We start from the raw sequence: 27987 nt of genomic DNA on the forward strand, positions 1-27987 counted from the left end.
CACAGGTGGCAACGCGGCTCCGAAGATCTCTGGCCTAAAGATGGTAACGTCGCCACTACTGTAAATGTGTGATGACGTTTCATTCACGTTTCTGAAAGTGGCACAACTGTAAGTGCAGATTCATTTCTTCTTGCAAAAAGGTGCTGCTCTCCGGTAATTTCAGAATATATCAACATACCGTACACCAGAAAAATGTTCCCCTGTTATATGTTGGAGCTCTCCCATTGGAGTCAAACGACAATTTAAGAAGCCACAGGCAATTCACAAGAGTCATTTTAGCATTTGTAAATCACATTTTGGATTTGGAAAAGAAAGCAGAAATTACACAATTACACAAACTGTGGTTGATTTTATTCTTCTGTGTACTGAAGACATATAAACATCCAGCTTCAAAATGGATCAATTTAACCCTTGTGCCTCACTTTAAAGAAAAAAATGTTGCTTGCAAAAATGTCCACATTAATAAACTGCCAGAAAATTATACATGTATATCAATTTCCACTTTCACAAAGTTAAGTCTTTCAGCCAACTTCAGCCCTGATCATCACCACCAAATATTCATTCATTTTCAGAATTGTAACCCTTTAAAATTGCAGGTTCTTTACATGATGCCTCTGTTGTTATGAAAATAACACAATATTTGAATTATTTTCTGAATACTAAATGGAAGCAAAGCAGTGGTCGAGCAAGAGAGTGAATGAAGAGAGGGAGCAGCGTTAGCGAGACCAAAGCAGAGAAATAAAATCGTATTTTCCAGATTGTTTCATGGTGGTTACGTTTCTAAAGCACAAATAAACACACCCACACCTCCGCACAACCGTGCAGGAAGCAGGGAGGGGGGGGGGGGGGAGAGAGAGAGACGAAGAGCAGTTTTCCCTGCTCTTCGTCTCCCCCCCTCCACTAAAACACATAAAAACACACTGCAATGTAAGAGCACACAGCAAACTAAGAAGAGTGAAAATGCAGACAGAGGGTCTCTACAACATGTTGGTCATAATGATTGAGAGGGATTCGTTTTGTATTAGTCTATGTATTGTTTTCTTAAGAAAATACTGCATTTTAAACTCTAAAAAAACTTCCACTAGTTAAATGCCAGTTGTTGTTGTTTTTTTACATTACGCCACTGTTGTGTTTTAATGATTATTCTTTGTAGTATAAATGCCAGTGTGATTTTTTTCCACATAATGTCAAATACAACATTGATTTTGATGCATTGCATTATGTTTTTGCAGGGCAAGTACATCAGAAAAAAAGTACAATTTAAAAACCAGGGCTCTAGATCTGCTATAATAGAATACACAATGTTATGCTGTAATGGCCGTGGGATCAATAATCGTGGTTTGAATGGTGACCTTTTTGTCGGTTTATGAGGTCGATCTTCCAAAATTCAAGAAAAAAACCAACTCACGCCTTTGCAAAAATTATTAAAAAGCCAAAAATGTCCCATAAGCACAAGGATTATATAACATGTTAAGCAATTAGTAGTAAATCAAAAAAACATCAGTATTCAACAAACACTGTCAATGATTTTACATGTTTTCCATGTATTAGTACAACATCTCTCTCATAACTCAAGAAAAGAAAAAGATAAATCTTCCAGTCCATTAGACTCAGTCCATGGCGATTAGGCAAACACGTGATGTTTGTGATCATATTTAATGTAAATAATAGAATATTATAAATAACAACGCCCAAAATACTACTACATTGTATTTTCCGGCACACTTCTCTTATTATTTTAGATAACATGTCACATTTCATAGTTTAATATTTTCATTTCAAGTTCAAACAAATGTCCACCACTGTGGATATCAACGTACATGACAATGAAAGCCTATAATGTGATCAGTTGGCGTATTTCTTCACAACATGTTACTTAATTGATGTCTATTGGCCTAACATCAAGATATTACATCATGTCAGTACAAAGTGCTGCTGTATACAGTCTTTAGGTTCATAGCAGAATGTGTAAACGGTAGTTCCTGTGGGGTATTAGCTTAAGTCTGGTGACTTTGGCATTGAATGCTTTGTCACTGAGATTATAAACCACTGGATAAATAATAAATCATCTTATGTCAAACTGCAACATACAGTATATTATATGCACTTTACTCACAAGTTAAATCAATGGCTGTCGCTTGGATCCAATGTCACATATATATGTCCCTTTGTGCAAGTATGAAATCTGTGTGTTTTATTAGTACGAGCAGAGCTTTTGTTGGATCCAAGCCCCCACAGTCGAGTCTCCAGCAGTGTGCTTACTGCAGGCCTTCCCCACCAAGAAGACCACCTCTGCAATGTTGAGCAGAATACAAACCCCTGATGCAGTCAGCATGAACACGGTGAAGACAGTCTTCTCTGTGGGCCTCGACACGAAGCAGTCCACCGTGTTGGGACAGGGGTACGAGTCGCACTTCACCAGCCGGATCATCTTGTAACCAGGGTAGATCATATAAAACAGATACATAAAGATGACCTCAAAGATAATGCGGAACATCAGGCTGATGACGTACGTCCACCACAGAGCCCCAGAGATTTTCATCTTCTGGGTCTTTATCTGCTCCAGGTCTTTGGGGTTGCTCCGCCCTGATAGTTTGTAGAGCCTCTTGTCGACGTGGCGGCGGTGGGCCACATGCATGGCGACCAGCAGGGCAGGGGTGGAGACCAGGATGAGCTGAAGCGCCCAGAGGCGGATGTGGGAGATGGGGAAGAAGTGGTCGTAGCAGACGCTGTTGCAGCCCGGCTGCTGGGTGTTGCAGGTGAATCCGGACTTCTCGTCGCCCCACACGCTCTCCGCTGCAACTACCAGAACCATGATGCGGAAAATGAACAGGACAGAGAGCCAGATGCGACCAATGCCTGTGGAGTGTCTGTTCACACCGCTGATGACAGCATAAAATGATGCCCAGTTCATCTTTGGTTCCTGGTCTGATGGAGAATATATCAAATTGTCAACAGCTGAGAGAATATTGTGCTGAATATGTTAGGTTTTTGTTGTAATGGAATCTTTTCCAGTGCAAAAAGAACATAATGCAACACAAGACCTACAGTACATCATTGAGGAACATGGAGCAGAATAAACAGAACCTGTTGGGCACATACAATTAGCTAACAGAAAGAAAAGAAAAAAACTAATAATACGATGCATACTATAAAAAACTATAACATAAAAACAACATTTTCACAGTATTAAATAGGAGTACTTTCTTCCTACTTTAGAACCAAAAGAGGCAATGTCTTTCATTAATCCGAACCTTTTAGAAAAATCAGGCTTTGTCTGACTTTTCCACTAGTGGAGACCAATCCCTGAAGTGCCGATAAGTCAGTGCAAGTCCAAGAGACCTGGTTCCTAATACACAGAGATGGGTAGATGCGACCATTCTCTCAAAAATACTGTTGACTACTCATTTCCAAAAAGGAGAAACAAAAGAAACATTCCCACATTAAATGCATCAGTGCATCTTCATGATCATTTAAAAAAGTAACTGGAATAACAGTACAGCCATTTATTAAAAGTTTAACTGGTGTATAATAATACCTGTGTATAATTTTGTAGTGTGTAAATGTGTTGACTGCATCATTAGCTGAGGTAAGATTAGGGAATCTTAAGGTTAGAATGTGTTCCTGTTGGTTATGATCAGCTACTGATTACTAGATACATTAAAAACTAATTGTTGAAAAATAAAATTTCATTTTTGCGCATCAAACATTTCCTAAAAAATGGAGAACTATGAGGAGCGTTGAGAATGTTTGTTTACCGTGAGGAGAAACCAGTAGATTTTAAAGCTGCAATAATAAGATGAAATAATAAGCTTGAAAATCAAGCAGTTACTATTTTGAGTAAAATAGCCTACTGAACATTCACTATAGTTCCAACTTGTCAATTGTGAGGATTTGCTGCTTTTCTTTGTCTTACATGATAAACTAAATATCTTCAGACTGGTGGTCAGACAAAACAAGTGATTTGAATGGGTCACCTAGGACTTGAGGAATTTGTGCAATTTAAAAAAAAAAATTTTGTAAGCGATTAACAGAATAATCGAGAAAATAATTGGCAGATTAATCAACAGTGAACATAATCATTGTGGCCTCACAGTAAAGAGGTTGCAGGTTCAATTTCCAATCTTCAGTTGTATATCAGTGACAACCAGAGACTCAAAACATTGAAAGATTATTAAAGAAGCTAGAAATATTTTTCAAGTATTTAGAAGCAAACTTACAAACACAACTTGAGCAGATTTAGTATTTACATAGTAGTCCACATAATACTGTACCTTAATATGAATGTATACACTCAAAAGTGAACTTTGGATGCTTGAATAAAAATGTATCATACTTCCAGTTTTAGACTTCTTTCCATCGCTTTAGTTTTTCAAATTCAGGATTAATTTCAAGCCTACAAATCATGCAAAATGTTGTATCTACTCTGTGCTGATCATTACTGGTTGCCCTGAGTTCCTAACATGCTTGAATGTCCAGTCTAGTACAAATGTCAGAGTTGTTACCCGGCTCAGCAGGAGGCGTAAGAGGCATAGGAGACAGCGTAGAGGACAATGTTGACCCGCTGGTTTTGCATGGATGTGAATCCAGAGAAGAAGGATGGCTCTCTGCCCCCCTCTGCAGTTGGCAGGCCCCTTAAAAGTGCAACACTGAAGTCTGGCACCATGTGTCATGTGACATGCTTTCACCAGTCGCCATGGTGTAGCACAAGGTGGGCATCTGCACCCAACATCACGGTGTCTAATACTCTTAATTCTCCTCAGGAAAATAAAGTGTGGTCCAAAAGTGTTTTGATGTTCATTAAAGAAGGACTCCTCTGGTTACAAACTTACGAAGATTCAGAGAATCTGACAAATCCACTTCTTGACCAGCTGTACAGCTTATCATAAACATGACTCAGGGACTGCAAAATACTGTTTTGTTTGATTATCACCGAAAGAAAGGCAACTTTTGTCATAAAATATCTAAAAAAAACATGCTGGAGTGTCACAGTTTCATCTCTAACCAACTGTAAATGCACAAACTCTTCAGAGTCAAGACATAACAGTAAAGCACAAACTACCCATAAACACAGATTCAACCATCTGAACACAATGAAAGAAATGCCCTTCTTGTCCTCAGCTACATGATCTGAAATGAAGCAGACTCACCGTCAGCTGTAGTTTGGAATAAAGCACATCCAGAAACATTTACGTTAACATTAGCAGATCCTTTTTTTCCCAATCTGTGAACAAGAGTATCAGAGCACCATGACTTTGCATTGCTAATGATTTCCCTCACACTAGCCACTGCCCTGCACTGGTCATATGCTTCTGTGTGCGATATTTGCATACAATAGCCCCATTTACAGACGCCAAACAAACGGCTTCACAATTCAGATCAAACGTTTTAATTCCTGCCCAGCTGAGGAATCTGTGTGGGGACTGCGGACTGTCCTCACGTCCTCATTGTGCTGTGTTCTGCAGGGGAAGTGGAGGCTGTTTTTGACGCAATATGGAGGAAAACATAAAGGTCTAGAACAAAGAATGAGCCATAAAATCTTAAGATAAGAGAACAAGAGTTTATTATCATAATAATCATCTTTTTTTTCCTCCTTAGCCTTTACATCCACATTGTCGCTGCCCGCCTGATATCTAACCTCAGACTAAACCTGCTCGTTACCACAGTTTGACGTATTCCTGTGGGATTAATGGCTCGTTTTTTAAAGGCTGAATAACCTTTTCAGCTCGCCGGTTTTAGCAGTGGGGTGTTCAATGACGTCTACATAACTTTGAAAAGAAATATTTATGTATTGAAGCATTTCCACAACATCCACACAAGTATTTATCATGCTCCACTGTATCTATGATATTTCTAATAAAAGTAAGGATCTGAGCGGGAACATTGAAGCTCCGTGCTGCTTTGAAATACATACATGCTTCAGATAAATAAAATGGGTCTGGAGGTTGTCAAGAGCAGGCAGTGACCTGAAGAAGGATAGAGTCTGCTGTTGACATCTTTTAATGGCGTTTAAATTTACATTGCAATGTTGATTTTGAAAATAGTTATATGTACATACAGTACAGAAAGGGGGCCAATACTGATCCTTGCGGGACACCTTTATAGACCATACTTGATTTGAAGCTATTGGCAACAACAGTCTGAACTCTACTAGAAAGATGTGATCTCAACCGGCAGTAAGCAGAATCATCAAAACCTAATGGAAAGAAACAACCTATTATAATCAACGATATCAAATGCAAGCAAAATATCACTTTCATGCCCACACGCACAACAATACAATCTGATTTCACTCTCTGGGATGTGAATACAATTTGGTTCGACTCAGGTTGAAGTTAGGTTATCTCCAGGAAATAAATGCGTCTTCCTAAGTGTATCACTGTGTGTGTGTGTGTGTGTGTGTGTGTGTGTGTGTGTGTGTGTGTGTGTGTGTGTGTGTGTGTTTGTGCGTGTGCTCTCATCTGCATTGTTTGATGCATTGTCAATCTGATCAACACTTAAAATCAGTTGCAGGCATTGTGACGGTTGATGGTTGATATTTACTCAAGTACTGTCCCTTGAGTACAATTTTTGAGGTACTTGTTCTGTACTTGTACTTTGCTAGTGTAGTTTTCATTGTTTGCTGCTTCAAAGCTCTACTTTAATATTGTGCTTTCTCCACTACATTTAGTTATTTTGCATATTTTAATTATTAATACAAAATGAAAAACAATTACAATTAGCTCCACCTTTATCAGCCTCAACATTAAGTGATGAACACATTTATGTATCAAATCCTGTGATATAATATCTATGATCTGAAAAGGGACATTATTGATACTTCAAGAATATTTTGCTGCAAATACTTATGTTACTTTTACTTGAGTAAACAGAGTATTTCTGCAATGTGGTATTGCTACTTTAATTGTATCGTTACTTCAGTAAAAGATGAGAGTACTTCTTCCACCACTGGTTAAAGGGCTCCATGTTACACGGCATGACCGTATGTCAGAGAGGTGGTTTTACCAAATGTGCAAACATTCTTATGGGATGCAAAGGTGATATACAATCCCTCGTGACCTGTTCTGCAACATTTCGAAAACTCCTGACGTTGTTTTTGTAAATGAAGGCCCAAAGTATTGGGACCTGTACATGGATGTGTAATGAATGAAGATGTAAATTAACCAGATGAACTGAAACTGACGAATGCTGTGGTCCCCTGCTTCAGTTCAGACTGAATGATGACATCTGGTGGTCAGTAACAGTCATTGCAGCATTGTAATAACGCTTCACTCTGCAGAAGTGAATTCAGTCTTGGGAAAGTGACATCAGTGACATCATCAGTGATATCATCACATTCCTCAACACCTCAACACAGGCCTCTGCGGAGAGAAACAAGTCTGCAGGTATGTCAAATTATTTGAACGTTGCATAACATTTGCAATCAGGAAGTGAGCAATACCTTTATTTACAGACATCTTGATATTTCTCTGATACTCCTATACTGGTGAGTCATGTCACCTTAATACTATTGTTTTTGTGTGATGACATAGTTTTACATTAATGTTTCCATTGTGTAAGTTTAAATTACACAAATGTTTCCTGTAAGTCTGGTGAAGCTGCCTATGACCACACCAGTGATATCATGGCGCTTATTCTTATATGTAACACACCCAGTCACATTCAGGAGTCACCTGTCTCATTGTGGAATAATCACGTTCTCGTGATATGTTCAGGGCCCCGCACTTTAATGACTAAGTGTCCATGCAGGTGTGTCTGTATCATGAGAAGCTTTGAACTTAAAACCATGTTCCTCCAACACAGTGCTACCGTAGCTTTCATCAAAGGTATTTTAAGACGCACATTAGTATTTATTATTATTTTATTAATATTATATTATTATATTATATGTATTGTTATTATTGTATTATAACTGGACTATTCTTTTTTTCTTCACTTTCCTAGTTTTTATTACCACATTGTTTTGGCCATTTATTGCCCACAGCACGTGAACGCAGCATCGTGAACAGCAACTGTCCCCTTTAAGAACCTCCTGGGTGTGGAAAAGGGGAAGATTTCAGCGAGTCCGGAGCCAGATGGTTGCGTCCCATTCAGCTTTGAGTTACCCCTCTTTGTAAAGCTGTGGGACTTAAAGGATGTGTATGACACCTCAGTTTGAGAATATGCATTCACCAATGCGTATTCAGTGATTATTTATAGCGCGCGGCGAACTTTAAAAATCAAATGTGACTTCAAACCAAGGTAAAGGCCGGGTGAGGTTTAAGGAAAGTGGGAAATATTTAGGAAACGAACGCGTCCAAATGAATTTTAGCCGCTCTTCTAATCACGACACCGCAACAAGGAAAAAGTGGCAAAGAGGACCAGGACACAACTAAATTACAGTTTCGATAGCGCGTCAGAGGAAGAAAAAGAAGGAAGTAAATACAACACCGTGTCCTGTCACCGTTTCGTGCACTTCACACGAGACCAGCGGCTGCTGCAGGCTCCCACGGACACCATGGCTTCTGCTCCTGTGACCAGATGAGAGAGTGTGGAGTCGCTTCGACCGAGCAGCATTGACCAGTGAGCGGTAGACGAGCGTAGGCTGCGTGGCTCACGAGGACTAACTCCGTGGCTTTATCGTCTGAAACCCCCCCCCCTGTCGTCCAGAAGATGGGGCATCCTCCTCTGGAGTTCAGTGAGTGCTATCTGGACAGCCCGGAGTTCAGGGAGACTCTCAAGTGTTATGAATTGGAGCTGGAGAGGACGAGCAAATTCCTCAAAGAGTTGATAAAAGACGGCAACAGTGTAATCACTGCGATCAGAGGTAAGGATCCTTAAATACGACCTCTCTCGTTTTGTTTTGTTACACATTGCATGTGAATACAGAGGCATGATGGGGCGTGGGATCAGCATCAGTGGGGCCTTTTTTTTTAAGGGCCCACAGGATCAGTGTGGGTGGGACAGGCTCATTCAGGGAGGTGCTAGTGCTCCCCTGGGAGAAGACCAAACAGCCCGCTCTGAAAGGCCACGGATCATGGTGCAGATGTGCAGCATGAGCGGCTCAGTTTTGTTTCCCAAAACAACGCAACAGCTGCCTTCTTGTGTTGCCCCCCCCCCCCACACACACACACACCTCTACTCTACTGCGTGATGCTGTCTGTCATCTGTCCCACTGAGAGTATGGACCACAGCCAGTGACAGAAGGCAGTAGATGCCTTTATTTGGGTCAGCGTGGCACCCGTGAAGGCCAGCGCTGTTGTTGTTGTTGTTGTTGTTGTTGTTGTTGTTGTTGTTGTTGTTGTTTGACTTGCCAATAACCATTGTGCCCTCCAAATCAGCAGTGACCAGCTTTTCACCTCGCAAACAGAAACGGTCATTGTAGGCGTGGTGAGAATAGCCAGTGGGTCACGAGTGCTCTGTGTTTGGGGTAAACTGCACCAAGAGATATTCATTGAAAGTCACATATTTATCTCAAGTCCTGATGATCTGGACTCTCTGCACATGTACTGTGGAACTTATTTTTTTAAATTGTAAACACTGATCTCCAGCTGTAAGTGCTGTGAAATAGGCTGCGTGTGTTCTGCACTTTCTCAACAATAAAAGCCTTTCATAAAAAGGCACTATTAAAGCAAGAATCCTAAATAAACTAAACACACATTTTGTTGATGGGGGGGAAGAAAACATGTGAAATGATGGGAAGGTTAAAACTGTTGCGTAATCAAGAAGGATTTAAGGAGTGTGCCAAGTTCCTCTGGCAAAAAGCCCGACAGTATTGATCTGACAGATAGTTTTGATTTGATAATAAAACCCAGACAAAGCAGGGATAAAATGTTATTATATATTATACAACGCATCCTTTCTGCTGCTGATCTGATACAAACCTGCCACGGATTTATTTAATACTTTGGACTTTCCTAGCAGGGAATAGAAAAGCACTGTAGCAATGATCCTGGCCTGCACTTGAATCTTATGAGTGTTGTATTTAGAGGATGAATATGCCATGTTGTTGTGTAACGTAGTTGTGACAGAGGCATATGTAACTCAATTCAGATGTTTCAAAAAGGAGTAAATGTTCTTTTTTTTTTTTTTACAGGCTATTCTCTGGCAGTACAGAAGTTTTCCCAGACTCTCAGCATCTTCCAGTTCGACGTCGTCGGCGACTCCCTGACAGATGATGAAATTAACATTAGTAAGACGATGCTACTTTGTGTTTACTGACTTTTCAAACTCATGAACTGACTTTTAGACAACTTGCGGGAGACGTCATGTCATATTCCAGCAGGTTTTTCCTGTATGTATTCTGCACTAATACCATGTGGATAAATACACACGTTACATCAGAATTAGCAAAAAGACATCCCCGCCTTGTGTTTCCTGCGTCGGACACTTAAGATAAGAATGTGCTATGTCTTTATTCCGGTCATCGTGTTTGTGTTTTCCCCCCCCTCCAGCTCAGTCGTTCCAGGAGTTTGCCGAACTCTTGCAGGAAGTAGAGCACGACAGGATGATGCTGGTGGGTTATCAACTTCCTCCACGCTGACTCTGCATCCCATTTAAACCCTCATTTAGATATTAGAAACCACACCAACATATCCAGCACTAAAGATTAGACCACTTGAAAGGAAACGTTTGGCACATTCGGTTACAGATAACTAACTTCCTGTTTGTTAAGATGCAAAATCAACACTTTCTGAAATGTGCTATAATGAGACACATGCACACACCTCGATGCTGTGGCCGAGTTTCCCTCTCGGGTTTCTTGTTCCCTTTTCGTAAATGCTTCTGATGCCGTTATTTCACACATTTATTTTACTGTAACTACTGAATATTTTAGAGTGCTGCTGCTGTTTGTTTTTTAATCTATTTGCTTTATTTTCCTAATTTAGTTACGCACAAGTTTTCCCTCATCTTTCCTTATTTAACCAAGCCAGATAAACTGCAAACGAACCGTCTTTGGCCACGTCCACACTGCTACGTTTCCATTTGAAAGACGCATATGTTTCTACGCCGGAGTTTTTGAGCACCGAGACGTGTGTGGACCACATTTATGGACCCATAATCTAGTAAACTACAGTAAACTAAATGTGTAAGTGTAACATTCATCCTTGTACACGACAGCAATCGAGTCGTGACAGCAGGCGCAGCAGTTCCAGTTAGACTGGCTTTTCTGGATACGGATCTAAATTATAAACCAGAAGTCATCTGGTAAATTGTGCTGACAATGGTGCGGAGGAGGAGCAGCATCGTTAAGAAAGTGCCACACCCCTACTTAACATTCACACTCTTTCAACAATGTTTGATGTTTATCTACGAACATGCCGTGTGAAAGAGTGTGTCCTACATAAGGCAATACATTATGTGTGTGTGTGTGTGTGTGTGTGAGTGTTTTTGCATGTGGAATTGCACCGCAGTAACGGCCGCTCCGTGTTTGCCCGTCCAGGTTCAGAACGCCTCCGATCTGCTCATCAAGCCGTTGGAGAAGTTCAGAAAGGAGCAAATAGGAGTTACAAAAGTAAGTGTTTTCTGCTGATTCATCTGCTCTGCAAGTGAAAAGTAATCAGTTCTTAAGTCAGCACTGCAAAGCACTGTTCTGGTGTTGCTATGCATGAAAAGTCAAATCCTTAAACAACATTATGCATCTTATATATATATATATATATATATATATATATATATATATATATATATATATATATATATATATATATATATATATATATATATATATATATATATATATATATATATATATATATATATATATATATATATATATATATATATATATATATATATATATATATATATATATATATATATATATATAATGATTTTCTGAGGTGCTTACAGACCAGACAGGCTGTTTTGAGCTACTTCCTCCAATCTATTTATGAGTGTATATGTGAAACATTAATCTGTTAAGAACACTAACATTTACGTCCCTTCTTCTTCCTCATTTTGTTGAAAGCAGTTGTTGTCGTTGAGAACAGCTCATGCTTTTCTAAGGTGACCCCCCCCCCCCCCCCCCCTGTGTGCTACTCTACCAATGTTTTATTCTGCTTTTAAAGTCATCAGCAGTCTCTGTGGGATATCACCGTGATTATTCAGACTGACATTTGAGGTTTTTTGTTTTTTTCTGGTTGTGCTCTGGTGATCAGTGTATTTATTAACCAGACGGTTTCTGCTGTTCTTGCTGCTGTGCCGATTTGTTACGCAAGCAGAATTGAATGATAGATGAAATATACAGGCACCACATGACCTGGAAAACAAATGCATATTTAACACATTTAATTTAATCTAAAGATGTATTGTGATTGTTCCAGTAACTACTGCAGCTTATTCAGAATAATACTAATAAAACAAATTACTGTTCATTTCAGCAATACTAATAATGTACTGGTTAAGAAATCTGTGTTATCTCAATAAGAGAAAAAGGGGTATTGTGTCCTTTACAAGGAGAATGTACATGTGAGTAAACAATGTTCTAGAAATAGTGAAAGTGGTCAAAATGAATACTAGATCAACCCACAACCTACTTTGTCTGAGCCCCACCGCCCTATCAGATGAACTCGAGTACCTCTGTGGTGGAAAAAACTATTCAATAGTACTGAGTGAGTCCTATGATACTGAAATCAAGAAACAAGAAGTTTGTCCTTAGAGTCTTTATTCTCTGTGTAGAGAAGGTTCAATCGTCATACAGACCGCAATGCGGTCTGAAGGAGGAAGGCACCCAGAGTGTTGGTTGTGTACGACTTATAAAGGCCTTGAGCACAAGGTGGGATAGGAGGAGTTCATCACTAGGACATCCGGACAACAGTGATCATTCACTGACCAACCATTGAATGGTTAATCACTGATTGTTCCACTGATTGCATCCCCATTCAGCCCCCTATCTAAGTTGACAGTATCATGCCCCTGATTAAGACACACATCCAATATTACTCAACCTGAGAGGACCCTCGCTGACCATGTCTGACATGTATTAACTTTGTTAATACCAAAGGGCCAAAACACAGTGGTCAGCTAATACAACAGGAGAGATAAGTCACAGTGGAAATTTACCATCACACCTCTTCATCGTGTTTCAAATAGCTAACAATTTATTCAGCTTACTATTATATTAGTATTTTACTACTATTTATTTTTGTCAGATCAAATCAGTATTTACATTTTTCATTTTCCCCCAAATACCCCTAGGCAACTACAAAAGTACCCCCTGGTTGGAAATAACTGACCTATATTAGCCTATTGCAAATGTGTTGGCATCAGCGTATTTATCAGAAGAAATTGCAGCATAGAAATATGCCAAAATATGTAGTTTAGAAAGTGTGTCTCCATCGCATAGTCTGCCCACCACCACGGAGCTTTTTTCAAAGCTTCATGCAAAACCTACATACGATGTAAATTTAAAGAATCTTCAGCAAAACTTTTATTCACTTGAAATATCGGCCCATAAAATCAGCTTTTTTGTATCTTTTTTTCAGTCTTTTAATCAAGCTTTGCCAGATTATTTTATTTAATCTTTAATTTTCCCCAATTACACATCTGTCCCGCAGGAAAAGAAAAAGAAGTTCGAGAAGGAGAGTGAAAAATACCACTCCCAGGTAGACAAACACCTGAATCTCTCTGCAAAGAAGAAAGAGAGTCAACTTCAAGAGGTGGAGTACGACGAAGCATTCATCTGTTGTGCAGTGAAACGTAGAACTGAGAGCGACGAAGAAGTCACTGTTTCAAATTTCCTTTTTAATATTTTTTTTAACAACAGGCCGATGAAGTCCTTGACAAAGAGCGGGTGAACTTCTATGAATCGTCGGTGGACTACGTGTACCAGATCCATCAGGTGCAGGACAGGAAGAAGTTTGACGTGGTGGAGCCGGTGAGTTCTGCCTGTGGTCTCCCCACTCTTCCTCTTTGCTGTAACAAGAGATAGAGGAAATGCATAACAGAATAGAAGAACTCGATGATGGATATCTACAGCATGTAATTCACGCTTTGGTTGGGACAGGTGCTGGCGTTTCTGCACAGCGTTCTAACGCTCAACAACCTGACTGTGGAGATGACTCATGACTTCATGCCTTACAAGCAAGAACTGCAGCTCAGCTTGCAGAACGTGAGTGGTGCAGCGAATGACGCCGTCGGTGAGATTTGATATCGTCTTCATCGGATGTCCGATGAGATTTCTAAAGTGCTGTCCGGTTTCGCCTGCAGACAAGAAACAACTACGAGAGCACTCGCGAGGAGATGGAGGAGCTGATGAGAAGAATGAAACACCCGTCCCAGATCTGTAAAATGCACAGCTTTCTGCCCACGGAGGGCTATCTGTACTGTCATGAGAAGTGTACGTGTGCTAGATGTCTATACAGAAGCAGGGTACTTGTACGCGCTCCTGCTGGAATTCACTCTGACAAACCCTGTCCTTTCTTTTCTTTTTGTTTCTTTTTTGTCCCAACAGGGGCTCTGGGCATGTCGTGGGTCAAATATTATTGCAAGTATCGCAAGGAGGGGAGACAGCTGGTCATGGTGCCTTGCGAGCAGAAGCCTATAACTAAACAGGTGCTTCACTGCAAAAGAAATGAATTATAATTATAAACAAATCCACCACTCATAGCCACAGACCAACATGCTCTGACATCTTCAGCACCTGTAGCCAGTTTATATCCCCAGACTGCCAACCCTCTCTCTCCCCCTCCCTCTCCCCCTCTCTCCCTCTCTCCCCCCCTCTCTCTATTGCTGCAGGGCACTACGCAGCTGACACTGAAATCCTGCATCCGCCGGAAGACGGAGTCCATCGACAAGCGCTTTTGCTTTGACGTGGAAACTCACGAGAGGTTAGCGCAAACAAACCTGCGACGCTGGGAGATGAGGCAACAACGGGGGAGCCTTGTGGGATGAACGGGTTCAGGCGGGCGAGGTGAACAGGTGGCTCACAAGGACAGAGTGTGAGGGCTAAATGGACTGTAGCCCAAACAATCCCTAAGCGACGGGCAGGGGCTGGAGACAGATGGAGAACTCCGTCATTTCAGTCAGGGGAAGGAACACAACAAGTTCATATTAATACAAGCGGGCCATGCAGCACAGCATGCATTTTAATAGACACTTGAGCCGTAGGCTGCTTACATTGGGGTTTCTTGAAATATGTGGAAATACTGTCGACAGGGTGTCTTTAAAGGTTTAAAAGCTGCTTGAATTATTCAGGAAGCGCTCGAAAGTGTCTCTGAATGTCGAGCAACTAATTTGTGTCGGTGTGCGAGCTGAACAACAACACGGCGAGGAGTAGGCTGTTTGATAAACTGCAGGTGGCAGTGCTGTCTAGTGGAGGAGATTATGTTGTTGGCTCGAGATGTTTTAGTCCAGTACTGCTTCCCGACCCGGACCTCGTTCCTAGAAGGTGTTGACATAGGGTTTATACATTCCTCTGCTGTTAATATCTCAGGTCGTTTGTTAGCTGAACTTGTCTTTGCACAACGCCAACATACGAGTGTTGGATTGGCGGTTTCAGGCGTACTGACATACAAGGGCTTCAAAACAAATCAGGGAACACCGTCGCCACGTGGCTCCTATCAGGGTTAGCTGTTGATAGATTAAGTTAATTTTTATCAGACTTTTTAAGGTTGTCATAGTTGGCTGATTAGTGCAGTTGGCAGCCTTAAACTCGTAGCACAGTTGTCTTAGTTAACAATTGATCCAGTCGCCTATAAGCTGCAAAATTTGGCACCGGATTTAGTTGCTTCTGCAGAAGACAGATTGCAACAGTTGACTCTCATCATCTCTTGACGCTCGTCTCATTCGCCTCCATCATGCATCAGGCATTTAATCAGGGACTTCAACGACGACGCTTACTTCATCTTGTGCTGTTCTTGGTATTTTGTCCACTCTGAAAAATGCGTAAGAGCTCTGAAAAAACGAAATGTTCACAACGGGTTGGAAAAAAGCAGCCTGAACAGAGTGCGACTGAATAATTTAATTGCAGCCGTTTTCCTCTTTTAATGGCATTTGTTACTGTTTCCATAGAAACACACCCGTCACTTTCCAAGCTCTTTCGGAGGCGGACAGGAAGTCGTGGATGGAGGCCATGGATGGAAAAGAGCCTGTGAGTTCATTTCTCATCTCATTTTGGATTATTCTTCTCCTAGACATCATTTTTTGTCAAAACTGCTTCACTGCCAAAAATATGTGCTATGCAATATGGAGTCTGCTGCTAAAGGGAGACATGGCCACTGGTTATTGTGGTGACTCTTAACACTCCCAATCAGCCAGTTTCCATTTCCAATCTGGATTGCAGAGTCTATCCAACCTGTGTTAAATTCAACCTCCTTAAATGCTGGCAGGTAGTTACACTTCCGTCTTCAATCTTTGAGGGAAGAAGCCACAGTTACCAAGATGAATGTCATTTGCAGCTTCTTAATTTAATTGCACCTAATTAAACGTGTTTTACATTCACAATATCGGCTTCTGAAAAACCCGATTTGTTAAATACTGTGCTGTTTGTTTAACAGAAACATTGGGTTTTTTTTTTTTTTGCTATCGAATTCATCATGTAAGGGACTTAACAGCTCACATGGGACATTTCTTAAGCGCCGCGGGACGACGGCAAGGGTGATGTCATTATGGCTTCTCTATTCCAGACGTGTGAGGTGGTATGAAGCCTGTCAGGCCTCATTATACCACCGGTGTGCAGTTAATGGGGACACCTGGTTAGCTTTAACGGCCCCACACAGCACGGCTGAGTTCACACCATCAGGGATTTTTCTTTTTTGCTCTTATAATCATGTTTAGGTGTTAATTGAAACCTCTCTGTAAAAGCAGCCAAAATTTGCTGCTCCCACAGGCCGTCTCTGTATTCAGCAGCTTTGAGGCGAGGATGTACCAAATAGCCTTACTCGCCAGATTTACGATGTAGTCGATTCCTCTTTCGGTTGTGAACTCTGCTCCCTCTGCAGTCCTTTTCATGTTGGATGGTTCAGGTTCAGGCTTAGGTGTCGCGTGAGTTGCGGACACAACAAATAGACCGCGACTGCCAGAGGATGTGAAAATAACAGAAGGCACACTTTTCAGCGCCCTTTCTTCCTGCGCAACTTCCCCAATGACTTCTCTATATGGTGCACATTTCACAAGAGCTTTTCCACCCACTCTGCCCAAATGTTGTCAAGCAAAGATGCGCCGCACCGCTGCCAGGTCTACTCTGGACACGAATCAACTCTGGGGCTCTGTTAGAATAATCTCTTCTTCCACAGTCGTCTTTATTACACACTGAATGCCCTTTAGCCGTTTGAACGGCTGACGTATAAGATGCAGTCTTATGGACGCTTCATATTTGCTCACATGGGCCTCGTACTGCAGCGTGTCGATGCATATGCTGATGTGTTTCAACATGTTTCTGAACCGTTCTCTTACTCTGCTGTCTCATAGTTAGAGTGCCGAGTCCAGAGCTTTGCTCTAAGAGTGTGACGGTTCTCTTGCACTTTTAATGCACAGCGTTAATCTAGTAATCCCTATCATCTAACAAGTATTGGCTTGGAGTAGACACTAGAGCTGAAGTGAGCAACAAAAGTAATCGGCAATTTTAAAAGTAATTTTTCGAGCTGAATATTCATTCCAGCTCTTCAAATGTGAGGGTTTGCTGCAGTTCCTCGTTATACATGATGATAGTTAACTAAGTATTTTTGACTTTTAGATTGTTTGGATTGTTTGGATGATGTCACCTGGGGTTCTGGCAAACTGTGGTTGTTAATTTCTCACCATCTTCTGACATTTTATTGACAAAACAACTGACCAATTAATCAAGATTTATATCTGACGATTTAAGCGATAATAAAAAAAAATAATGGTGGACGATAATTTAAGCGTTTTCTTTGCCCATAATAAACCCCCTCAGGAGCTCTGGAAACAAAAGCGGGCGGACGCCGGGCTCCAGGCAGCCAGCTGGTTCATTAGTCTCTTTTTTTTTGGAAAACTTTGGTTGACATGTATGACCCGTGTGTGCCAGTATGGCACATATTATGTAACGCTACACTTGCAGATCACTTAGAGGCCCATTGTTGTGCACTTTCCAGTGGAACTTCTTATAAATTAAAAAAAGTATTTGGTATGAAAACTGCACGTTCCTCTCCAAACTCGCCTAAGCGCGAGGACATTTTGGTAAAAAAAAATTCTTACGGTAATCATTCCAACATTGGAAAGAAGCTGACTTTTCACTGCCAGTAATTCCTTCTTCTGAAAGCTTCATAATTTTTTGCATGTCTAGATCAGATTCGTCAGTTTTAAAGCATGGCTTCCATGTGATCTTATTTTTTGAATTAGAGAAACTCATGTTAGATTTTGAGAGATTTCCTCCCAAAAAAGCGAAGCAGAGAGTGACGTAGTAGTTGTTCCACTCTCAGGCGTGAATCAATAACACGGCGTGATGATGGAGATATTTCACACTTCAGTGACAGCAAGCACTCGTCCTTGCTTAGGAGACCGTAATAAACAAGACTCCACTTTACTGCTTCCAGCTGCTCTGTAGCTGGCCCTGGCCTCTGACCGCCATTAGTGGGGAGAGCGGACAGCGTCGAAACAAATTTGGGGGAAGAATAAGACAAAGCTTTGATATAAAAAAAACTACTTTGTGTTGGCTGTGAGTTTTAAAGGTTTTCTAAATGAATCCCAAGAGAAGAGAATTCTTTTCATTTGGTTTGTTTTTGAATCAGGAATCTTTCCCGTTTTCCATCAGTTAACAAAACACACATTCGGTTTCTCTCTGTTTCCATTGTTATTATTTTCATGCAATTTGAATTGGCTCATAAGGTAAACAGGAAAACGGGGCTAATAGAGCCATAAACTACCCGGGAAGCGATCACTACATCCAGCCAAGTTTGATTTTAGTGAAGCAGCTTTGTGTCCTCCTGCTGTCCTCAAGTTGCTCTCTTATTCTCTAAAAAACACATTGTGTTCATTTAATCATGTTGTGAGGCCGGTCTTATATTCTCCATAATGTTTCCTCAATTTCATTTTCACATTTTTTTTTTTTCATTTCAGATCTATCATTCCCCAATTCACAATCAAGCTGAAAGTAAGTTGTTTGTTGACCTCCAGGTCTTACGGTGCGATGTTGATGTAATGAGGTGTAGACAAACACAGTAACACCCCGATGCGTCACCGAGGTCATCTGTGTTCATGTTTTAACAATCAGAAGATTTCTCTTCAAATTATTGTTTGCTGTTCAATCTTTTCATCTTTTTCTTTTTTTTTTTTTTACTTCCACAGTGGAACTGAATGAAATTGGATTTAAGTTTGTGCGAAAGTGCATCAACTACATTGAAACAAAAGGTAAAGGGTCCTGTTCCAGGTTTATTCCAGCTGTCTTTAGCTCTGTTAGTTTACTTACTTTCCCTGAAGGGGGCGTGGTTGAGTCGTATGTTAAATGTTGATGCCAAGCCTGCAGACTCCTTTCAGAGAATAAATGTTTGCTTCACAACAACATTTTTTGTATTAGTATTTCTTTATGTAAAGCCCTTCTCTCCATGCATGCTAAAACATAGAAGCCCAATAACTCAAACCTGTCCCGAGGGACGATGCAACTTTATAATTCTACAGTCGCTAAATGTTTCGCCAAAAGGGTGATTCGTCTTACAAGAAAAGAACGAGCACTCGAGCCATAAGCATGTAATTGGACTTATGATCCAAGCCTGGCGCATTTTTCTGTCTCAAACGAAATGCTTAAATGAAGCGTGCACAATCAGGAAAGAACATCTGTAGCTTAATTCTGGCTCCTGCAACCTCTGCATGTGGTACATTTCCACTGCTCTGTATTTGTCCAGGTTACACTCCCCTCTTTTTTCAATTTTCTTTTTACCTCCCTCCCCCCCCCCCCCTCTCGTCTTTTCCAGGAGTCACACAGGAAGGAGTGTACAGAACTGTTGGCAGCAACATCCAAGTGCAGAAGCTATTAAATGCCTTCTTTGGTAAGGAAATTAAGCCCGTGAACATGTTTCCGCATCTGTCCATTTCGCCGTGTCTTCTTTGCTCGGGCTCGTCTTCCTTCCTACACTGCAGGTTCTGCCGCTTTCGTGAAGGTTGTCTGTATGAATGACGAGGAAATATCAGCAGGTCGCTGACTCGCAGTCTCAGTGCTCCTACTCTGGAGCGGCTCTGCCTTAAAGCGGCTCTATATTATATTTGTATGCAATCAAATGACTATGCATTAAAAAGGCGTGGTTTGTAGCGGCAAACCCACAAAGAATCATCGCCCAGCGATTGATTTTAAAACTTCAAATGCGCTCTACCTGCCCAGCACCACACAAGCTGGTGAACCTGGCCACATATTGCTTATTATTTAATTATGGCTAGCACATGCCACAACTAGCCAGTTACTTTGATCAATTAAGGTACTAATCACAGGTGGACGTCAGTGTTGTTTACGTGGAATTGAACCATAATGGCGTTGCATTGTTTTGATTTGCTCCTTCATAGACCCCACAAACCCAGGAGATGTGGATCTCCAGAGCAGCGACTGGGACGTTAAAACCATCACAAGTGCACTGAAGTTTTATCTAAGGTGTGTTTGGTCTGCGAGTAGATGCATGTGAGCAGGAGACACAAAGCTAATATGTGGAAAAGACTGAAAAACACCGTGTGGCTCCAGATCTACGACTGTTTTTTTGACTGACATTGTTTTAATTATCAAATCTGTACGTCTGCTCTGTATTTTATGTTAGACACGCCTACATTAACTACATCCAACTATAATATAATTGTTACGTTGATGAACAGTCTCATTTGTAACTTTGCAGAATTCTTCCTAGTACAAATCCCAGAGTTCCCTGTGTTTGACGTGTTGAGTTATGTTGCACTTGTTTACGAGTGTGTGTGTATTTATCTGCAGGAGCTTGTCTGAACCGCTGATGACCTACAGTCTACACAGAGACCTCATGTGTGCTGCAAGTAAGATGTGTTTTACACATCATCCAGCGCAAAGATTAAGGAGTTTTGTTTGCATGTTCATGTTCTCGGCTCTCCACCTGAGGCTGAAATATGTGTCAAACTCACACTTGAGTTTCAATCAAAATCGAATCCTCTTGATGACTTCAAAGGAATTAGGAAACTTGTCCTCACCTGTTAGCATTCAATAGTGAAACTATTTTGCTATCATGCTTATTCATGTTCTACTTAATAAAGTACCAAAAGGCTTCATGCTTTCTATTTGCAAAGATAAGAAATATAAACTGACGCGTGCATGGAACATGCTGTTTGTATATACTTGTGGTTTAAATGTTGTAATTTCTTGGTTTTAACAATATGTTACAATTAAATGACGCAGTTTCCTGAACTTAACAGACTGTTGGCTTGTATAATCTATTAAGCACAGGAGAGATGCTCAGATTACATTTTTACAGATTTCAGATGATCTTTTCCAGATAGTTTGGGGAGTTGCGTCCTGCTTATCTTTACACCTGCGTTACCGTGGATAGGCATTGCCCGGATGGCAGGTACAAAAGAGGCAGGTTCCGCAGTTTAACAGGCAGCACTAGGCCAGTCTGGAAGCCATAAAAGTCATCTGCATATTTATATCCGTCACACGGCGTCGTCGTAAAACAGAGAAACCAATGAGTTTAATAGCAACAGCCGCAGGATGTTACAGTGAGACAAATTGTTACTTTAGTTTCCTGGAAATGTCATTCAGTATTTTAATAGGGGCTCCTAATTAAACGGCCTGAGTTTGACTTCGAGACGTTTTTGTACTCGTCTCATGCCATTGCAGTGTAGGGCTGGGTCCTATTCTATATTGTGTTTCTTGTGATTTATGTCTACAGATACTTTGTGTTGTCTTTGTATCACAGAGTCAGACAATCTGGACTTTCGACTGAGTGAGATTCATTCCCTTTCCCACAAACTACCAGAGAAGAACCGGGAGATGGTGGAGATGCTTATTAAACACCTGGTCAAGTGAGTTCTAGCACACAGTGTATTTATTTATTGATGTACCTCTTGCTCACTGTCGCAAATGATCTGAGATAATGTGTCACAGTTCAATCGCTCATTATTTTAACAGCGTGTGCAGTCACAGTGAAGAAAATCGAATGATCCCTTCGAACATGGCCGTTATCTTTGGACCCACGCTCATGAGAGCCAAGGAGGAGACGGTGGCGGCCATGTTGGATATCAAGTTCCAAAATATTGTCGTTGAGATTCTGATTGGGGACTTCAAAAAGGTACGTTTTCAAAGACTGTAAGAGACCATCGAGCAATATAATATTGCGTAACTTTAAAAAAAAATGTTTTTGGAAATGCTTTTATGCTTTGCAGAGATTAAGATGACAAAATTGATACCGCTCGTTAATTGCCAGGCAACCGGCGGAGACTGTATGAAGTTACTGGTCCCGTCGAAGAAATAACTTAGTAAATAACCACCAGTAAACTTCCAAATTGACGTTTTCACGTGTTGGTTTGTATACCTATGAAACAAACGAGATACAACAATGCCACTGGTCTGAGCCAACAATAGCCGATAACAGAGGATGTTGATCTTCTCATGGAAGAATAAGTATTTCATAAATTGTTGAGCTATGTAATGCTTCTCAATGTGAGTTTGTGCAGCAGAAGCATTTGTTTGCCATAGACGTCACTAAATCACTAATTTGGTTTTTGTGCCGAGTCCTTTCGTTAAGATTGTTCTGTGAAGAATAGCGGTAATTTGTCTTTTTTTCATTTATTCAGTTACAGGCTGTAACAGTAGCCACTAAAGCAAAGTGTCACTTTAACTTTTCTTGCGATTACAGATCTTCAGTCATATGCCAGAGGACAGCACTTCCCCACCAGTCCCTCCTCCGCGGATCAACCCGAGAAAGAGGCAACCAATCACAATCTCCAAGCGGCCGCCTCGTGTTTATCAAGCTCTTACTCCCAACCTCTTCCAGCACACAGAGAGTAACTATCATCATCATCCTCATCATTAACCCACCCTATCCAGGCTGTAGTACAGTCGATTATTTTTTATTTCTTAAAATACTGCAGAAAGATTTGAGCCACAACTTCCCTGCAGAGTCGGCTCCTAACATTTCTCAAGTGCACTACAGAAAAATGGGATTCAGTGTGTTTCCTTAACATGGAATCAATCTATTTGTTCCCTGTATTTATTCCCTTTTTTCTTATTCTTTATTGTTAATATTAAATTCCTCTGGTGTTATTTTTATTTTAAGTACAAATGAACTAAAGCAGGCTAAGCCTCTGGCTGAATCATGTAATCTAGGGCGACCGTGGCTCACTGGGTTAAGAGGGTTGTCTGGGAACCGGAAGGTCAACGGTTCGATCCTCGGCTCGTGTCACGTGTTGTAGTGTACCTGAGCAATACACTGAACCACAGGCTCCCTGGGCACCTGTCATTGGCAGCCCACTGCTCCCTATATACAGGGATGGGTAAAATAAGCAGCCCTGTATGACTAGTCCAAAGCTTTATTTTCTGAAACCACTGAAGTGGTTGTGTAACTAAGATTCTTACATTCAACTACATTGTATTGTTGTGCGACCTTCAGTACATGTTTTGCTGTGCTTTGCATGTTTGTTGTTTTTCTTGCACACTGAAGACAATTTGTATTATTTCATAGAGGAAAACAATTTACTTTAGACTGAGGCCCGGAAGTTACTGTCTCAGATAGGAATCGCAACAATATCCCTTTCTCCGTCTCAATGTTTGTCCGTTGAGTCCACTCCAAGTAGTCCAGTACCTTGCATTCATCGGTGTGTTCTTTCTTTGCAACAGATGGCCAGAACGACAGCTGTGTCGTGGACGGGGAAGTCTCAACGAACCCTGTTCCCCTGCAGCGGACAAGACCAGGAAGCGTTCCTCCACTCGTTCCAAGAGAACCTCCTCCGAGGTTAGCATTGATGCCCAGACCAGCTAGCCGTCAGGAAAGACACTTAGACTCTGACACCGGCAAGATAGACGACACAAGGCAAAGGCCAGATTCTTCTTCGGCGGCCAATGGAGAGTCTGGAGTCTATGTGAGCAGAGTACCGTCCTTCCAGAGCAGAAGACAACCTCCCAAAGGCTCACCAGCCAACAGAGAAGGTATGGTGAACCCTGTGTTTATGTGGGGAAACTTCCCACATAAACCTGTTTTCTTTAACTAACAAAACTACATAAGTTTTATGTGATTTAAAAATAAATGAACACAAAGGGATGTAGTGTAATGTAAGAATCAAAGTTGTGATTTAGCAATCAGATATGTTAGGACATAGAACATCGTCAGTCAGCTCTTAAAAATTGGCTGATTGTTTTCAATTTGTCATGTGGCTGCAGCCAGTAATAGACGGATCCAGAGGCGTTAGCTTTTCGAGTTATCTTGTCAATCTATCGCCCTGAGGGAATTTCTTCGAATTTTGCACAAACATCCACTTGAACTCAAAGATGGAGTGATGCGATTATGGTCTTTTGGTCCATAACTTGAGAATTCCTAATTACGACAATTTCACACAAATGAACAGAATGATGAAGTGAAGACATTTTGGACAGACATGGTTGAAGACTGTACCGTGACTGGTTTGATGAAATGGGCTGCAACATGTCCACCTTCTGTATACACGCTTTACAAACTGGCCTCGGAAAGATGTTAGTCATCTGTTCACGTTTTTCTCCATTTTAATTTATCTTTAAACAAATAGGTTTGGTTTTTAGCTTGTTTCAATTTAACAATGTTATTAAGAAATTGCTAATCAACGGAAAATCGAATGAGAGTTATTCAAGCATTAATGGTGGCCGCAGGATGAAGCAGTCGCTGTTCAGAGCTTCGTTGCAGACATAAAGCCTTTGCTGATTTGTTTGTTTCTTGTTGAGTTATTTGCCCAATAAAGTAGCTTATGTTCTAACTCCCAGCAGGTCATTGCAGAGATCTTTTGTGATTATAGAAGACCTCTATCGTAGTGAAAGTTCAAATGGGTTTCCTAACCTTTTTAAGCCATCGCAGCCTTTAGTCTTAATTTTGCCATTTACAATTGTATTGCAAAGATTTGTAATTCTATATTATTGTTGTATGTCTTCCAGGAGATTCTGATGGTCTGACCAGAACAAGGTCCACAGAGAAACATGCCATTTGTAGACCACCTGTCAGGCCTCCTGAACCCCCCTCCAGACACCCCGCTCCACAAAAGACCCCGAGTGCAGCCAGCAGCGAGGGCACAGCCTCATCCTAGTAAGTGCTCTTCTGTATAATAAAAGTCTCTCGCCTCCTTTTTTGAGGTACTGGTCAAGAACTCAATGGATCTGCGTTTTTTTTATTTAAAAAACCTTGAAATGGATTCCAGACGTGCCGAATCGGCAACCCTTAAAGCCATTAGTAGTTTCGATGATCAAAACTTTCCGATCAAAGAATGGACATGTTGCCAAGAAGACAATTATCTTTTAGATTCTGTCATCCCAAAGATTAGATAAAGACCACCATACCATGTGTAATTTATAAGATTAACAATGGCTCTGTTCCTCTGTTCCATTAAGTGGCTCGGTAAGTCAGCATGCACACCATCAGAGAACTGGAGCGACAATACATTACAACTATTTAGCTTTCATCCAAAGTGACTTACAATAAGAGCGTTCGACCATGTGGGTCCCTCCAGAAGAGCAAGAATCGTACAAGTACATCGACGTCATTAAATGTGCTGATCTACATCGAACCGCTACATAAGATAGGAGTCGATAGGAGATAGAGAAAGAGGTGAGTGTGTCTTCATGGGCCAAGGTGGAATCTGAACAGATGAGTCTTCAGTCTTTCACCAACATGGCTTGCAGCCATGGCTTAGCTTTCGTACACCCAAAAATCGGTGGGAACCGTACAGGCAGGTAGTGAAGTATAAAAAGCGCCGTCTACCGAATGATACTGTTGGATCACAAAAGGATCTGGAATCTCCCCGATGAGATGAATCATAGGTTTAATACCAACATGTTTTTTTTTTTTTTTTTTTCTGCAGTGTTGCCTCCAAAACTAAGTTTTTTGAGAATGCCTCCAGGCACGTTGGCAGGTATGTAGAAGCTTATATTTGTGTATGTGCTCCTGTCTGTCCTTTTCTGTAGTTCAGTACACTCATCACACACACATGTTTTTACAGTCCTGTAGATGACAGTTCATAAAAAAAAAACCCAACTGAAGATTAAAGTTACCCTCTTCCTTCTGATGACGTAAATATGGAAGTGGAAACATGTCTCCTCTTTTATGATTTGCTTGGATGGTCCGAGTTCAGGTCCTTGCTGCCCTCCCTGCACATGCAGTGATGAAGGCTGGAGATGAAGAATGCCTGAGTGGGAAGAGTGTGTAGGAGTTTTATCAAAGAGAGTTTATCTCTTTCTACATTGTATTCTATCAATGTTACATATAGACATACAAAGATGTCGTTTGGCCTTTTGGAAAGAAGAAGCACAGTGTGACTCATATAGTGATTATTATCCCACACAGCTGTATAATAAGAATATCGTGTAGATATATTAAGATCTCACAATTAGTTGGTAGCCTCTGTTTTAACTGTTGAATTCTTACTTCAAAAAGGAGCCAATTAAACTGAAAGACCCTCAGTTGTTCTGAGCTTTTTGAAGCTTTTCTTTCTTTGTGTAGTTAGTATTTGTTTGGGTGTTGAGTAGCAACCATGTTTCCCCAGAATCGAAAATGGATTTGTAATTAATTTTCTTTTCTTTTTTCTCTCTGCTAATTTAGTCCACCCGCCTCTCCGTAATTATCAACAGTGACAAAAGAGGTGAGATTTACTGTGATCGTGACAGATTCAACAGCATTAAAACACTGAATACGTTGAGAGTCGACCTGTATAATGAAGTGAGACGTGATTTCTCCGTTTTTAATTTGTCTGTTTCCTCAGAATTAAAGTTAAGGAGCCTCGGACAACATCATGTGACCTCTACATGTGCTGATGAAGCTGGAGGGAGTCATTGTCAATGATCTTAGCGGATAGACTGAAGAGGTGGCTCCCCATATATCATAATACATATATTTGATTCCATCTTATGTTTAATGGTGAGAATGATGTTGTAAGGGAACACGTTAGCAAATGGACTTTTGATTGGGCTTTGATCATTATTCCAAAGTTAAGATGGAGTAACTGTACTATTTCCCCCCTTGTTTCATGCCAGGTGACAATTTTGTCAACTAATATTACAATATTTAGTTATTTTACAGTGTTAACAACTTTGAATGGCCAATTTTATTAGAGGCAACAAACTGCCATAACTTGTTATAACCGATTACTTCGACATCTTGTCGACACTCTTAACACTTGTTTTTAAATTGTAAAATAGATCTCCCAAAGATGACTAATTGATTAAATGGGGTTAATCATTATTCTTTTGAAAACGTGAAATATTAGTCTCATTAACTTCTAGATTGTATAATGAACCATGTAAGGGTCTGTGAACGAGCTGGATAAAGCTAATTCATGAAGCAAGTTACATCCATAGAATAACTATTTCTGTGGAAGCTGTTTTAGTTTGTTCGTTCAGAAAGAAATTTTAGATCAAAATTGAATTTGACAAAACGTGTCATTCAGCGATGAGTCACTTTTTAAGAGGCATTACAAAAATGTATTTTGCTACCCAGTGCCGGCCTGTATTCCAGTCAGTGTGGTTATAATCGACATGATGAATACAATGCTAATGCTAGTTTAATAGGGAGTTATTAAAACTAGATTCACTAGTGTACATTCCCTCACTTCTGACCTTGGTGTCGATCCCTCCTTACTTCATGGAGGTAGGTCAGGTTGCACAAGAAGAAGTTTACCTGAATTTGTTGCACCTCAAATAAATTACCAAAACGGGTCACGTAAACTGACTGTTACAATAGTTTGTGAAGATTACACTCCGATGTTTTGTTTTATTTCTTTGTCTTCAAAATCGTTCTGTTAATTTTACACTTTTGTTTAATAACCCAACTTGATAATTCTGGTCGTTGGATTTGTTTGCAAAACATAAAATAAAAGTTGTTAACATGCCTCATGAACATATTATTGTGTTATTGCACGATGTTATAGTCTGAT

General features: G+C 40.7%; 2 protein-coding genes across 2 annotated transcripts; one reads left to right on the plus strand and one right to left on the minus strand.

Moving 5' to 3' along the window:
• Window positions 1-329: 329 nt before the first annotated feature.
• On the minus strand, window positions 330-8966 carry gjb1a (gap junction protein beta 1a). The gene has a single exon (XM_076101205.1). The coding sequence runs from the start codon at window positions 2912-2914 to the stop codon at window positions 2198-2200; it is 717 nt and encodes a 238-aa protein (XP_075957320.1). The 5' UTR covers window positions 2915-8966; the 3' UTR covers window positions 330-2197.
• ophn1 (oligophrenin 1) lies at window positions 8090-27942 on the plus strand. Its single transcript, XM_076101204.1, has 24 exons — window positions 8090-8806; window positions 10076-10171; window positions 10434-10495; window positions 11423-11494; window positions 13539-13640; window positions 13748-13858; window positions 13988-14092; window positions 14191-14320; window positions 14435-14535; window positions 14719-14810; window positions 15994-16072; window positions 19000-19033; window positions 19228-19290; window positions 19851-19925; window positions 20434-20518; window positions 20846-20904; window positions 21801-21906; window positions 22013-22172; window positions 22740-22887; window positions 23720-24028; window positions 25001-25148; window positions 25921-25971; window positions 26658-26697; window positions 26818-27942. Exons 1-23 carry the CDS (start codon window positions 8653-8655, stop codon window positions 26674-26676), a joined length of 2361 nt encoding a protein of 786 aa, XP_075957319.1. The 5' UTR covers window positions 8090-8652; the 3' UTR covers window positions 26677-26697; window positions 26818-27942.
• The last annotated feature ends 45 nt before the right edge of the window (window positions 27943-27987 follow it).

This window comes from Anarhichas minor, unplaced genomic scaffold (assembly GCF_050575085.1).
Source record: "Anarhichas minor isolate MPS153535 unplaced genomic scaffold, ASM5057508v1 ptg000027l, whole genome shotgun sequence".
NCBI classification, from domain to species: Eukaryota; Metazoa; Chordata; class Actinopteri; order Perciformes; family Anarhichadidae; genus Anarhichas; species Anarhichas minor.